We start from the raw sequence: 16434 nt of genomic DNA on the forward strand, positions 1-16434 counted from the left end.
CCTTCCATCAGCACAGACAGTGGAGTGTAAGTACTCTCTCTCTCTCACAGTCTCACTGTCAGTGGGCTTGTAAGTACTTCAGTACAGGCCCACTTTTCCCTCAGCCTCAGTTAACACACACACACAGCAATTTAACAAGTCACTTTACTGATCAGTCTGTGGCCAAACTTACAAGACCCTTCTCAACAATCTGTCATTTCCAGGATTTAAACAAAAAGATAAATAAATAAATAAATGGAAATTAATTAAAAAGAAAAATCCTCAAAAATAATTAATAATAATAATTTTACAACAAAATAAATGTCAAGCCACTCACTAGCAAACTATCCTGAATTGTGATGTCAAAGGCAGCAGGCAGGAAAATAGACAGACCATTTCATGTTTTCAAAAGCCTTTTGAAACAAATATAGAACTGGTGAAACTATACTATACTGAAAAATTGCTTACATATAAGTTGCTTCTATATTTATATCGTCACAATACAAAGCTGCTTTTGAACAGCCATCAACTTGAAAAAAAAACTTGCTTTTAGGAGCAAGATTGTGTAGTTACGACATCTACCAGCAGGGGAACACAGGGCCAAACTAACCAGCCAGACCTTGACCCCTTGCTACATACACCCATTCCCCTTGCAATTGGTTATTTTTCAGTTTCGTGTTGAGTAGTGCTTCTTTTTTGTGTCACAGTAAATAAGAAATATGTGCCTGTATCTAAAACTTTCTCTCTTTACCTTCAATTACCATCAGCTAAAACGTTCCAGAATGAATGCATGTGTGTGTGTGTGTGTAGTGTTATGGCACCACATCCGTGCCTTGATTCCCAAACCCACACCATTAAGACTTCCCTCAGGCCACTTTACTCATGAATAGGGTGAGACGGAGAGAAGAAGGGAGGCAGAAAAAAAAGAAACGGATTAAGGTCAAGATCAGGATACCGGCCAAATTGCCTGAAACGCTCTCCAAGATCTGACAGAGCCCACAGGCTTGAGCTGGGCGTGTAGAAAAGATCAGCAGAAAGGAAAGGAGCACTGGACGTCCCATGACTGGGAGCTCGTGCGTGATGGAGGGGTCACAGCATTACACGGTCGTCATCATTATCTACACCAGCATCAGCAAGTTGCCTAAGAGCCTGTGTAATTATGAGAGCATGCAGGCCTGATGGCCCCGTCGTGGCCTGTTAGAAAAGCCTGAGTAAGCTGGATCAGGACAACACACCAGCAAACACAGATGGAGACTAGAGGAGAACGACAGAGCAAGTGATAGCAAGCGCTTCATGAAAGTCATACGGGTTTGGAAAAACATAAGGGTAAGAGTAAATGATCAAAGAGCTTTTATTTTAGGGTGAACTATCCCTTTAAGAGACAAACAAGGAGGTTATTTTTTTTTTTTTACGTGCATAAAAACATTTCAACAGACAATTTGTGTAAAAAGATAAATAGGTGTGATGCAGGTGTGTAACGTTTTTTTTTCTTTCTGTAAAAGCATACAGCAAATTAGATCTCTTATATATGTGATTTTTTAATAACGCTACACCTGTTTGAGTTAATCTTCAGTTCAGAGCAAGTTTCGAGAGGAGCCACTCGTGCAAAACACAGTTATTCCACAGGCTCGTGTGATCCACTTACTACATAGTACTGTAAGTACAGAGAGAGACAGAAAGATGGAAAAGAGGAGGGGAGGGAGAGAAAATCGATGAGGCGCTATTTTTGAGCTTTAAACCTGGATATCAATACATGCATGGCTCCTGTTCAAGGCTGAATGCATTATCAGATGGCTGGCTAAGACTGTAGCAATATTCCTGACTTTAGAGAGCACAATATCACTTTATTCTCACTCTCTGCCTTTCATTTCTTTTTTAATTTTTTCAAAATGTATTTTTAAAGAGATATGTTACTCAAAAGGGAAATTTCAGTCAATTTACTCTCACTTGTGTTGCCCCAAACTTGTATGCCTTTCATGGAACACAAAAGGAGAAGTTTTAAAGAATGTTCACACTTTTTTTGTTCTTCTCCTATATTGTGGATGGGGACCACTATATAAAGCACCATAAAAGCATCATATTTAAAATTTTTCTTACAGAGCCATGTTGTTATGTTGGAAAAAACAATTACATTTAAAGGAATAGTTATAGTTAAAGGAAAATTTTGTCATCATTTACTCACCCTCATGTCGTTTCAAACCTGTAAAAGTTTCTTTCTTATGTTGAACACAAAAGACGATATCTTAAAGAATTTTGAGGAACCAAACAGATGTTGTTCCCTATTGACTTCCATAGTAAGGAAGGAAGCATCAATCTGTAATTTGTTTCACTATACTGGCAACAAAAATGCTATGTTTGACATTTAAAAGTTTGGGTTCTGTAATTTTTTTTCAATTCTTTTTTGAAGGAAATAAATATTTTTATTCAGTCAAATTCAATTAAATTCCGTGACACCAATGAGTTTTCGGTGTGCATGAGGCTAGAAAAATGCTTCAGGAATAGAAACCAAGTCACCAAAAAAAAACAAAAAAAAAAACACTGCTTGTCACGGTCGCAGCTGGTTAGTAGTAACAACTCAGATTTACATGGAAGACATTATCACTTGCCACTTTATCATGTTCCACCGGGTTAAGACAGTGTAAAGGTACCAACAAAACTGAGTTGGCCAGGAGTCTTTTAGTACTGAGAAGAGAGAGAGAGAGAGGGGTATAGATGAAATCATCCATCATCCCTCTGTCTTTGGGTCTGACACCGAGGCGCACGCTACACCCCACAAATCACACAGCAACTGCTAGAGTTGCAGGCTGCCCTCTCCAATCTCTCTCTTCCTATTCTCTCTCTCTGTCTTGTCAGTTGCTTTTACACCCCCCCCCCCAAGCCCTCTGCCTATGCCTCTTTCAAACAGACACACACACACACACACACACACACCTGCTGCATCCCATAGGAATCGTATATTCTCTCTTTCTCATCCACTCTAACATCTCCAGTTCTGATTCTGTTGCCTTCGCTCGCTTTTTCTCTCTCTAAGGGAAACAAGTAAGCTGTGCAACAGCAGGGTAATGAACACCAAGCACATTACTGAGGAAAATACCCTGAGCTTTGCAAAACTACAACATTAAATAACACCTTTTATACATTTGGGTGTGCGTCTGCCATTGTTAAAGGTGACAGGGTTGACTTTCTTAATAAACGTCTCTGGTTCTTTTTAAGCATGAGTGCTGAGCGTTTGTTACTCTAAAGGGATATTAAGAGTTCAATACTAGTTAAGCTTAATCTCCATAATGTTGATGAATATTGGGAAGTAATTTGGAATTAAATCCCATCATTTTCTTTAAAAATAAGCAAAAATTGAATTACAATCTTTACAGGCACTTACAGTGGGAGTAAAACGACCAATTTTGGGGGATAAGAAGCAGAAATGTGAAGGTTTTAGTTTTATAAAAGCACTTATATTAATTCATTCATCTGCTAAAATATTATTTAAGCACTTCTACATTCATTTTTGTTTTGTTTACAATATTATTTTTTCATGGCAACAAAGTTGGACTGGACTGAAATGGTTGGCAAAGAAATGTTTCATCTCAAAATCATGTAAACTTTCATATGATTAATGTCTTGTGGTTATTGCACATCACTTACGCTGCCGTTCAAAAGTTTGGGACTAGTAAGATTCTTTATGTTTTTTAAAGAAGTTTCTTATGCTCATCAAGTCTGTAACTATTTGATAATACAGAAAGAATTAAGATTAATATTTTTGGGGACCTGTGATACTTTTTTCAGGATTATTTGATTAAAAAAAAATAAAAAAACAGTGTTTATTCAAAACAAAAATTCTGTGTTACAATATAACACTACTATTCAAAAGTGTGGGTTAAAATTTAAAATTAAGAAATTTACGAGGCATTAAGATTATAATCGGAAATTTCCTTTAAAGAAAAATATATCAGCAAATTTAATAACACATTTAGACTTTGAAATGATTTTGGAACAAGGCCAAAAAGTAATGCCAACCAATAATATCACAGTCCACTTTTTCAAGTCCAATTAAATGCGTATAAAATAGATAAAATCAAGTCCTGCCCTACATCATATCTCACAAATATTCAGTTTCGCTCTGAATTACATCACGTAATGTAAGTTAAATGCGTTCTAAATGCTTTCTTCAGTATAAATGTTTGTCTCTAGTATACACAGTACATTCTGCTGCCCTCTGGGAACTGTTTTCCTCTGGCACATCAAGCTTAAATTAAACCTTAATCAACCTATAAATCAGATCCTGTCATATGAAGCTGATGAGAAGAGCGACTCAAAGTAGGGGGACGTGTGCTTCCCACACGAGAGCTATGGATCACATTGAGCTTGGGGGTTTAGTATACATCTAAATCTTGACATAGTGAGTGATACCAGTGTAATTTTGATGTCAAAATCAGCAGATCAGAGCACATTTGATATTTAAAAGGACAGCTCATAATAAATGAGATTTCGGTCGTCATTTTTGTGCTTGGAACAACACGAGGGTGAGTAAGTGATGACAGAATTGTCATCTTTAGCTGAACTATTCCTTTAATATACAGCTATATGGAGAGGAACTTCACAGCAATGAGATTCTACTGTGGACAGAGCTGTGAAAATAGACATCAAAATGTCAGTTTGATTGTCACTTTATCGCTTTGCACCTGGTTAGGACACAATATTGTTAGAACACACTGTGTTTTTGACACTTGCCTGGCACTCCTGGTGGGGTTTTGAGGAACTTTCCGTTGAAATGTTGAATCACCACGTCACATTTCTCGGTGGACTCCATTCTGTGACAGAAAGAAAAGCGAAGAGAAACACACAGCATGAGGCAATCAGAATGAAAGTCATCGGTCATGACTGCACTGAAAATGCATCGCTAACTAAACACATTCAGCTTTTTAATTCTTTGCTCTGTGGCTGTTTCATCAGCTATTTCTTCACACATTTTCTGCCCTGAGGACCTGTAGAAAATGAACTCTATTAAAACACACTTTTCATACTTTCACTAGTTTAATTGGTCTGCTAACAATGTCCAGCAGTGGACATACATTCATCACAGCCTCAGCAAATGCAATTATCACCATATTTAAAATAATGTGTTTTAATTTGGTTTGATAACATTATGCAGTCAAAATGAAATAATTGACTCTTTTAGGAGGCTAATCTCATAGCTAGTATTTTTATGCATAATACATAGACAGTTAAATAATATTTTCACACTTTAGAATAAATTGACTAACGTATAGCAACAACATTATTCAAAATTATGCAAATAACAGTGATATTAACTTGACCCGCATAGTCTCTTTGGTACACAATTTTTGATAAAGCCCTTTTATGGCCAAAATTATGATGGACAAAATAAAATAAAATAAAATTACGGTGCCCGTAAAGTGCCTTGTTCGGTTTACTTAGTTTTGTCCTGGCCACAAAATAATAACTTGTGGGAACGTGATAATATGTCGCGGTCACGGGATATTAATTTGTGAGAACGTCATATTAACTTGTGGGAACGTCATGTTATGTCGTGGCCCCGAGATCATTTTGTCGAGGTAACGACATACTTATGTCGTGGCCTCGAGATGCTATATTGAGGGAACAACATCCATTTCTCGTGGCCACGACTTCTTTAATGCGTAAACAAACCTGCGTGACCATAGCAACCCAGGATTAGGACTATCAGAGATGGATTCATTCATATTTTATTTTGAATTAAGAAATTATTATATTATTTATACATATAAAATGTATGCATTTATGACATTTTATGTTAATGTCGAGCATTTACAGCATGCTATTATTTACAAAAGTATTCAGAATATCAAGTAAAGAGATCGAAATTGAAGCAAAAAAAATAATAATAATAATAATATAAACAAAATAAAAAATATAACCAATAATATAAGGCTAATAATAATAATAATGTACACATATTACGTGGGAAATACTATCAGTTAATGGACTTACAAGACATGTAAGGATGTAGGATGGATAAAAAAGTTTTTATATTTTATTATGCACATGTCATATTTATTTATGATAAACTTCATTTGAATGCTGACGATCGCATGCAATACAGCCCGGTAGCCAGAGCATATTGTTAATATAATAATTACTTAAATCAAAATAAAATATGAATTAATCCATTTCTGATAATCCTGGGTTGCTATGGTCACGCAGGTTTGTTTACACATTAAACTCGTGGCCACGAGAAAAAAATATCGTTCCCTCAACATAAGAAGACGTGGCCACTAGAAATGGATGTTGTTCCCTCAATATAGCATCTCGAGGCCACGACATCAGGATGTCATTACCTCGACAAAATGATCTCGTGGCCACGACATAATATGACATTCCCACGAGTTAATATGACGTTACCACATATTAATATCCCGTGACCACGACATATTATCACGTTCCCACGAGTTATTATTTCGTGGCCACGACAAAACTAAGTAAACCGAACAAGTCACTTTACGGGCACCGTATAAAATAAAATAAAATAAAATTTAATATTATTTAGCTTATTTCACTATGTTTATATTTTAAATCATATACAAATCTATATATTTTTAAATAAATAATTTTATACAGGTTTTTTTTTTTTCTGTTATGATTGAAAGTCTGTGTCTAGGTGCAAGGGTAAACCAATTAAATCTGAATAAATTGATACATAAATTTAATTTTAAAAGGAGCCAAAATAAATGATGAAGGCATGACAAAAAGTTCCTGGTTTGAATGTGATCTTCATATACCAAAAAATAAGTTGAAACCTATTTGTTTTAACCTCTGGGACAATAAGGTTCATGTAATTGAAGAAACATCCTTATGTGTTAATTTAGAGAATGAGAGGAGAGGGGTAGAGAGAGGGTAAGAGGTGTTATATAGTGTTTGTTTCAGGCTGCGGGGAGTCTTGATTTAGTCTGTGCTCTCTGGAGTGGCTCCTCTCCTCTGTGCGGCCCCATTCAGCTCTGCTCACCCAATCATGGCTGAACGGCTAATTGCCTGGCTGGCACACTTGTATACACACACACAAACCCTCTGCAGGGATCTCTTACACAGCCAGTGACCCTGAAAACCAGCCAACCCACCCCACACACGCCACACAAGAGACGTGGAGAACGGCAGGAAAAGAAAGAGGGATGTTTTTATAAGTGCCCTCCTGAACAAACGCTGCGGCTAGTCTTGCACGGGCCAAAGAGAGTGTCGGATGTCAAGGTTACCTTGCGAAGCCGACCCCTCGGCTGACCCCGTTGGCGTCTCGCAGTATCCGTGTGGAGATGACATGTCCGAAGGGCTTCAGCATGTTCTCCAGCTCCTGTTCATCCATTGAAACCGGGAGGTTCGAGATGTACAAGTTAGTGGGGTCCTGCTCCTGTTGCTGTGAAGAGAACACACACACACAGTCGAACATTAGAAATGTCAATCATCATGTAGTCACATATATTCGCACATCAAATTATCTGCATAAACTGCAAAACACAACTATTTAGATGGGACGTGGCCTTCTGAGTGATATAGACTGACCAGGAGTGCGCAACACTCAGGTAAAGGCGAGGATACCTTGTTTACAAAGAGTATCAGACAAAACTTTCTGAGATTACAACCATCCTAGGGGTGTTTTGGTCTGATCTTCCATGCTGCTTTTGCGATTGGCGACATGAGAAACCCAGGATGGAGAGGAGACTGAAAGAGTGAGTTGTTAAAGATGAAAGCGGTGTAAATGAAGACTACAAAATGCTGGAGGGCCTTAGTTGGGTACATCTCTACCTGTCTCTCACTCACGCACTGGTGGAATCCATTGTTGTGTTGATGGCCTCTTCTAGAGACACTGTGAGGCTGGCTAATGGGGGTCTGAGAGGATAGAGCACACGATACAGACACTGTATGCTGGTTGTTGAAGGGGTTTAGTTGTGTGTGTGTGTGTGTGTGTGCAAGGACCAAAATGAGCAGCATTAAAGCACTTGCACACTAAGAGAACATACTGCATCTGTCTCTCTGAAGCCCAGGTTAAAATGCAAAGAGGAAAAGCATACAGTGTAAAAAAAAATAAAAGTTTCATGTTTGTTTTCTACAATGTGTATAGATTTTTATTTTTATGAGGACATTCTGTGGTCTAAATAACTTTCAGAAAATGAAAAATAAAATCTGAAAACACACATTTTTTGCATAAATGTACTATATTAAAGCTTGAAATAAAATGATAAAAATGTAATGTCTTATATTTTATCACCAATTTGTAAAAAGCTTGATATACTATTTCAATATTATAATTTTACTTATTATATTATTTGATATAAGAATTATTTTAGACAGCACATTATGAATTAAATTGATCAAAAGAACATTTTTCATGTTACAAATTATATATATCTCAAATAAATGCTATTCTTTCATTACAGTACCTGTTTTTTTAATACTGATCTTTTATTAACTTACAATAAATGCAATTCTTAGCACAGTGTCTACAAACATACAGTATTTAGGCGTTTTAGCAGTTAAGTATTTTTGGGGGACCGAATCTGCACAAATCTGAATGATTTCTGAAGGATCTGAAGATGGAGGTAATGATGCTGAAAATTCAGCTTTTCCATCACAGGAATTAATTACATTCTGAAATATATTCAAATATAATTCAGTTCTTTGACATTGTACACTCTGTAATTAATGTTACCATTTAAGATCAAATAAAAGAAACGTAATCTTCCTGATTCCAAATGGTTTGTGAATATTTAAACAGAAATGTTTGTCTTTTTTTTTTTTTGCAATTTTTAAATAATTTAGTATTAGTAGCTAATATGTACTTAATAAACCACAAGCAAACATTTTACGAACAAGACATTTTTCAATGGGGTAGTATCCACTGCATGGGCTACAGAAAGTGAGAGAAACAGAAAGTGAAAACAGAAAGTGTTGGTGGGCTAGCTGAGAATGACAGCGACCTGCTGGTGAGTTAAGGAGTTATCTGACATGCGTGCGTGTGTGCAAATATACCATTTGTAATGTGTGAGGCCTGACCCTGCAGGAGACCATCACTCTTTTATTAAGTGAAAGTGATTAAAAGAGCAACTGTAGCTGCTTTATGATATCTCCTCACACACCAGATGTTCACTACGCTCTCATTCACTGGCTGAGATCCAAACGGTTACCCCACGCAGGGCATTTCAAGCGGCAAAATCATCAAACACTGTTTGTAAGGCTGTTCTTAAAGCTGTATTAAATGACCGCCATATAAAACTGGCTTTAAATTAAATAATAAAACTGTGAAAAAATGTTAATAAGAAATAATAAAACTTCTTAAAATATATAATCATGCAGTGTAAACAAACAACAGCATATAAGCCCTGTTCAGGAGGTAATTGTTTCTCAGTGAGACATCCATAAAAGAACAATTTGTAAGGCGCCTCTGTGATAAAACTCATGCATTTGGATGACTATCATGCAGGGGACAGATACAGAAGCATTTGCAGGTATTTCTATGAAAGTGCACACTTAGATTGAAATCAATAACCAGTGACGCAAACGTTCTGGTTCAATTTCTTTCTTCCTTTTTGAAGATTAACACTTTTATACAGTAAGGATGCATTAAACTGATCAAAAGTGAACTTTCTATCAACCAATCCTCAAAAAAAAAAAAAGTTTAAAAAAGAAATGTATAATGAAAATGTGTCTTGACCAAATCAGGATAATAGAATGATTTCTGAAGCATCATGTGATAATTGTTTTTGCATCACAGAAATCAATTTAATATAAAACAGTTATTTTAAATATGAACAGTATTTCACAATTTCAAAATTACTGTTTTTACTGTATTTGCAGTACATAAGAGTTTTTAGTGCATTAAAAATATACTGACCCCATACTCTATTAAAATGTAAAAAAAAAAAAAAAAAATCAAACAAACAACAACAACAAAAAACACCTATGAATACTAAAGAGTTAAGTTAAGTTAAATTCTAAAAACATGTTTTATCTGGAAATACCCTAAAGAGGTCATATGGTGCTTTTTAAAGATCATTATTTTGTGTATTTGGTGTACCAGAATATGATGACATGCTTAAATGTTCAAAAACACATTATTTTTCAAATACTGTACATTACTGTAGGTCCTCTATGCCCCGCCTCTCTCAAAATGTTGTTTTCTACAAAGTCCCTCCTTCTAACAAGCACAGTCTGCTCTGATTGGCCAACTGACACAGTGCATTTGTGATTGGCTGAACATCACAAGCACTTGTCAGAAATGTAACGCCCCTTTCCATAATCACAAGCTTCATCTTTCAAAATAAATGTAAAGACAGTTAATAATGTCCTTAGTTTTAACATCAGTTCAAGCCCGATTTCCACATCGTGACGTAGAGATGTGGGGTGTGTTTGAATGAGCCGTTTTAGTGGCGCACGACAGAGTCTTAACTTTGATAAGGAATATCTCTTTGGTTTTGAGACTTAATTATTTGCAACTTTAGGGATCTTATTTATGCATACAGCTTGTAACACTCCAAAGAGAAAGGAAAACTTAAAATCACACGATAGGACCCCTTTAAGTGCAGCCACTTAAAAGGGGCTATCCGCTCACCAGAGGGCGAGGGGTTAACATTTCAGATTCGACTCCACCCTCATCCTCAGCCTGAAACATCTATTTAATTGTGTTAGAGAGCCAAAGCCTCCGAAATACAAAAGAATAAGAGCTCAGTGAAAATATCTCATAAATGTGTCACTCCCGTCAATGCTGAGAGCTAGGAAAGAGTGACAGGCAGGGGGATTACGTCTGTGATGTGGATGGGGAAATACATTCGGAATCTCAATATATAGACGAGGGGCTGATTTTCTAAAGGACGGACGTGGTGAGATGTATGAATGATTTATGAATATGAAATGAAAACACCGGCCCTTCCTTCAGGCCCCTGAACAAGACTGAAAACCGAGCGGGGTTTGTGTGTGATATATACCTTCAAGTAACAGTATGCTTCCAAACTGATTCAGTGTGTGGAGGACAAGGCCATGTGTTTGTTCCTGAGGTTCTGTTTTGAAACGTTAGATGAACATATGTAAGTGGGTCTTCATCATAACCTGAGGACACAATGTCTCCAGTGCTCTTTTTCTCTCTATGTAAGCTCTAGTGCCTTTCACCTTACAGTATATGAAAAGTGATAGGGTCTAGCTCATGGTGAAGAGGGCAACTGAACTCATCGAATTGTGCTATTCAGTTTGCCTTCGAAATCCAAAATGAGACAATTTACTGGTTGTGGATGATGGGCAAACACACAGACATACCATATGGAAAAACTAAACATAAAAATGTGTCTGCTCATTAAAGTTATTAAGTTATGAGTTACTCATCAGTGAAGGAGATTACATGTGAGCAACTGTTCTTACACACACACACACACACACACACACACACACAATTGGATGGGACAGCTTCCTAAATGAATAGGCATTGCCTGGTATAATTATATAATATTAAACTTCTTTGTGAAAAATATCTTTCAATGTCATAATTATCCGTTTAAAAGCAGTATAAAGTCACAAATGAACTTGTAGAGCAAGATTCAGAATTATTTGAAATAAAGAGGCATTTAAAAGGAATATAAAAAATAGAACAGAATAGAACAGAGATGTACTTTCATTGAATTACAAACTGAAACAAACTTATTCTAATACAACAGAAAATAATAAAGTGTAGTCAAATAAAAAAATTATATATATATATATATATATATATATATATATATATATATATATATATATATATTGATTTATTGATTTATTTAATATATTAATATGAATGTGTGTATATATATATGAACATGCTTACTCTGAGTATTGAACAGAATTAAATGTTTTAGACTAATTTTTTTTTTTATAAATATTATACAATTATTATAAATAAATAATAAGTGTTACAGAAGATTATATGAATGTTCTGAATAATGAATTGATTATAATAAAATATGTATACACAGAATAATATACAATAATATAGAATATGAAATAGAAAAAGAAAAAACTATTAAATTTTTTTTTACTAAAATTTAAGGAAAAACAAAACAAAACACAGAAGACACTCAACTGCATAGTGTTTGTTCCTGGCCTGCAGTGTCCAAAAAAAAAAAAGGTTTATTAAAATTATTAGGTTTATTTTATTATAAGAAAAAAGTTTATTATCATCACAGGGACTAAGTAAAAAGCAGATTTCTGTAGCAGAGTTCGTTATGTCCTTGCTGCCGCCGTTCCCAGAACTGAGTGATGGGGATTTCAGCAAGCATCTGTGAATGTCATACCAATCCACATCTCACCTAGACCTCTGTGTCTCCTTTCGGACAGCTCTGGCCCCGCTCAAAACGTCACGAAGCAGTCAGCACGCTCTGTTTAAATCTCACTAACAGGAGTTCAGCGAAAAAAGACCATGCTACATTCTCACAGCTACTGACGAAGGAACATGCCACTCTCGCTGATGGCTCTATAAATAGTTTTTAAATGCTTAATGAATGTAACATAAATATTTAAAAATATCTAAACCGTTTGGAGCCCAAGAGTCTCGTTACGAACTTTATCCGCGAGAAGCAAAGTCAAAGGCGGAACCTTTCATGCAAACTAATGCATCTGCATGGACTGTCTCTGGTACGTCTGAGACAGGTGTCCAAGGTTTGCCCACACTGTCGATGCTCTATATCAATATTTCTGCGCTCAGAATGGCCCGTGTTGCTGAAGCAGCACTTCAGAGTATCAGCATTCCAGAGAGAGGAGAGATTAAAGAGGGCTGGGAAGCTCACACACATTCCCACCGCCTGCATTACAGCCAGAACTAACAGCCCAGCCAACGGGCCTGTGCTCAGCTGATTAGCCCACAGGGACAGAGTGCTCTAGTTGGAGCTCTGCCAGCGAAGGCCAAAGGGAGGGTTGGCGAAGAATAGAAGGCCTAGTAGAACACCATTAGGATGTTACGATGATGGTTGTTTAAAAACGAATGATAAAATCGATACCATCTTTCGATTAACACCATGGGACCATATAAAGAGTCGTTTGTCACTAAAACAGCCAGGTGATCAATTTTCATCTTATTCCCTCTCTTGAAATGATGTCTTTACATGATGCCTAACCACAGCCAGAAGAAAACGCTGGAAACATTTTATTTATAATACAATTATAAATAATAAATAATAATAAATAATATAATAATAAATAATAAATGTAGATTTTCATATAATAAACATGTAAAAACATATATACCGGTATATATATATATATATATATATATATATATATATATATATATATATATATATATATATATATATATATATATATATACACATATAAATATATATATATATATATATATATATATGTAAAATCACCATCAAATCTCACAGAGTAGTGCTTTGCTTGTGAATTATAATATTGTATATATTTTTTATATATTATTTATGCTAGAATATTTTAGAATTTATTTTCTCATCATGTTTAGGCATCATAATGATTTCATTGTTATAAAAAATGTGTGTACATACACAAAAATAAAAACTATATATATATGTGTGTGTGTGTGTGTGTGTGTGTGTGTGTATGTAAAACACACACACACACACACACATATATATATATATCATCACTGTTCGTTTGACTTCTACTGTGTAAGTATAAGTCAGGATTAGGCCATAGTTCAATTAGGATATTTATTAAAAAACATTATTGCTGTGCATCTTGAGACAAAACGAATGCACTCACATATTTTAATAACAGACTTAAGCCTCGTCTATGAAACCAGGGGTTAATGTAATATTTTATCTATGCTTTAAATGATTTGCCAAATATCGATGACATTAAAAAAGGCTTTCTGCTTCTCTCTCCACTAATGATTTCCCATCTCTTTAAACACGCTTAAACACAACAGCATGATGTTTTGTTTCAGAAACAGTGACCTTGGAGCATCCTGAGGTTAAATGCCTTGCTCAGCGATGCAATAGTGTTCACACATCTTTCACTACAGCGCTGCACTACTCCAAATATACACCACAGAAAAGCCAGTGTGTTAAACGACGGCCACCCTAAAGCAACCTACTTTCTATTCTCTGACCAATCAGAGTAATTTGCAGGCCTGAGTGACAGGCTTCTGTCACCATTGGGTGGCAAACAGGGCTAGTAAAAGACGAAACCTCACTAATGCTATAGATTGCCACTAAATTGATGCCTGCAGTCTTAATTGGAGTTGCCATCAACAGCTGTTGCAATTTAGAGTTAATCACCGCATCAGGGCTGCTGCTCCTCATTTTAAGAGGATGGAGAAAAAATGGGCAGCGATAATTGCAACTGCAAGTGGAAATGATGAGTTTTCCCCAGAAAAAGAGACAAGAGCGGATTTTAAGTGGGCACATCTTTCAACGTGCACAGATACGCATGAAAAAAATATATGTGTGTGCGCCAGGTAAGGTCTTATTGTTCCTGAAGGTGCAAAGGTGCTGAGACTGTCAGTGTCTTCAGTGCAAACGCAGCTGAATCCCAAAATGGAAAATGCAACTCTCTTCTAGCATCGTGGTCGCTGCAGTGGGATATCACACTTTCCAGCCTGGTTATTCTCCCTCTCCTGCTGTTTTTCAGGCAGGGTTTTTCTTTTATTCCCACACTCTCAAAGGTCTCTCCACAGCTAAATGACCACCATAAAGATTAGCAGCCCATGACCTGAAACATGTGTACGATTCAATGTCTGTACAATCATCCACAATCATTTATATAGTGCTTCACAAGATCCGTTTTAAACCCTAGTGAGCTGTCTACTGCCTATATAGACAACTGCCTTCTAAGGCAGCATTCTAATTGAAACAGAAGCCTTATAAGTGATTTGGAACACTCTTAACAGGCAACATCTGTTAGAAAACAGCACTTCATTAGAAAACTCAATGCAGTAAGAGGTATGATGCAATAATCTGAAAAGCTTAATTATATTCATCAAACATTTGTCAGTTTTATACATAATAAACTAGTCAGGGTAAAATTCTGTATTTTATATATTTTTATGAATTCATTTCTGTATTAATTGAGTAAAAATAATATTTTTATTTAGCTTTGTCTGCCATATTGGATATTTTTCCTGGGCTCATTGTAATGCATTATGGGACTGATTTCATCACGTACTAACTTAATGTTGCAAAAAAAAGGTATTTCCCATTTTGCACACTACTTCAAAATAAAACTGTTTACACACTGGATAGACTAGAACAGTATGCTGTTTCAGAGACAGTGAAGATATCTCATAAGGCAGCATAATTAAGTTCCCTACCTACCAGAACAGACTTTGCGTCAGGAATGCGCCTACGATGCCCTAAAAAGCTTCCTAGGTTTAGGAACAGAGCAGCAGTCTGTCTTTCACGCATACACACACTGCGGTTCAGGAGCTCTCCTTCCCATGGCACCCATCCATCACTCTCATTTTTCAACAATGTTTACTGGGAGCCAAATGAATTTATGATGCATTACCTTGTTAAAGAGGCCCAACCAGAAGGGCCGCATTTGTTGTTTGTGTGACTCACTGTGTATTTGTGTGATGAATTTGTACATGTAATTTGGTGTATAATGTTTATAAAAGATTAGGTGTGTTGTGCTCCGTGCATGTTTGTGTGTTTAACCTGCTTCACAAAAATTGGTTAACAATTCAAAAGGGTATTGTGTGTGTGTCTTTATGCATTTAGTCTCGAGTAATCCATCAGAGAGCCACAGCGGCCGATCAAGAGCAGCACTGTCTGTCATGAGTTAGAGCAGTGAATTATGGGTAGCAACAAACACAGGCTGTAAGCAAAGCTTGAATCAATCTCAAAGAAGTCAATCTCAAAAAAACAAAACAAAAACAGAACAAAACAAAACAAAGATAAAGAACAGTCAAACCAGCAAGACACAATGTCAGATATTTGGTGTCTTTGTTACTATATGGTTACATGTATAAACGCTCTGTTAAAGAAAAAAAAAACAAAAAAAAAAAACTAGTGAGCTGTCTCTGTAAAGCAGCGTTTTAAAGGTCCCCTGAAGTGTCTTTACGCCATTCTATGTGGTGACGTAATTTAAACTGAACCAGGAAGAGAGGGCAGGACATATCAAACAGCCCCGCCCCCTTTAAAAATAGCCAATAGCGTTTTGGTTATATCTGCCCGGCCAGAGCCATTGAGCTCGTAAAAGCCACATTTGACAGTCATTGTCTAATAGATTACCCCCTAGATTCATTATGAAACTTTTAGTAAAACAAAATAGTGGACATAATCATGCTGAGGCTGTGTAGTTGTAAAAGCTTTTAATAAATGCCGACTCGCGTATTTGATCAACTCTGTGTGATCCGCGTCTCTAGACCGGAGCTAAAGTCCGGAAGTGTGCTGCTGCAGTTCACGTGAAACAATGTGAAACCAGACCTCATTTGCACCAACTGAAGCATATTTAAACTTTCTGAAT

At 36.3% G+C, this 16434-nt stretch overlaps 1 protein-coding gene across 5 annotated transcripts in view; it reads right to left on the minus strand.

The window, feature by feature from the left end:
• LOC127974626 (RNA-binding motif, single-stranded-interacting protein 3-like) overlaps positions 1 to 16434 on the minus strand; it is a 121718-nt gene that overhangs the window by 34012 nt on the left and 71272 nt on the right. For all 5 annotated transcript variants that reach the window (XR_008157334.1, XM_052578029.1, XM_052578028.1 and 2 more), the window contains exons 5-6: positions 7224 to 7381; positions 4708 to 4787 (exon numbers count right to left, since the gene is read on the minus strand). Coding sequence is in view for 4 of the 5 variants with exons in the window: in XM_052578029.1 (XP_052433989.1) it covers positions 4708 to 4787; positions 7224 to 7381 (238 nt within the window). In the remaining variant the exon portion in view is untranslated. The remainder of the gene's footprint in view (positions 1 to 4707; positions 4788 to 7223; positions 7382 to 16434) is intronic.

Source organism: Carassius gibelio, chromosome B16 (genome assembly GCF_023724105.1).
Source record: "Carassius gibelio isolate Cgi1373 ecotype wild population from Czech Republic chromosome B16, carGib1.2-hapl.c, whole genome shotgun sequence".
Classification (NCBI taxonomy): domain Eukaryota; kingdom Metazoa; phylum Chordata; class Actinopteri; order Cypriniformes; family Cyprinidae; genus Carassius; species Carassius gibelio.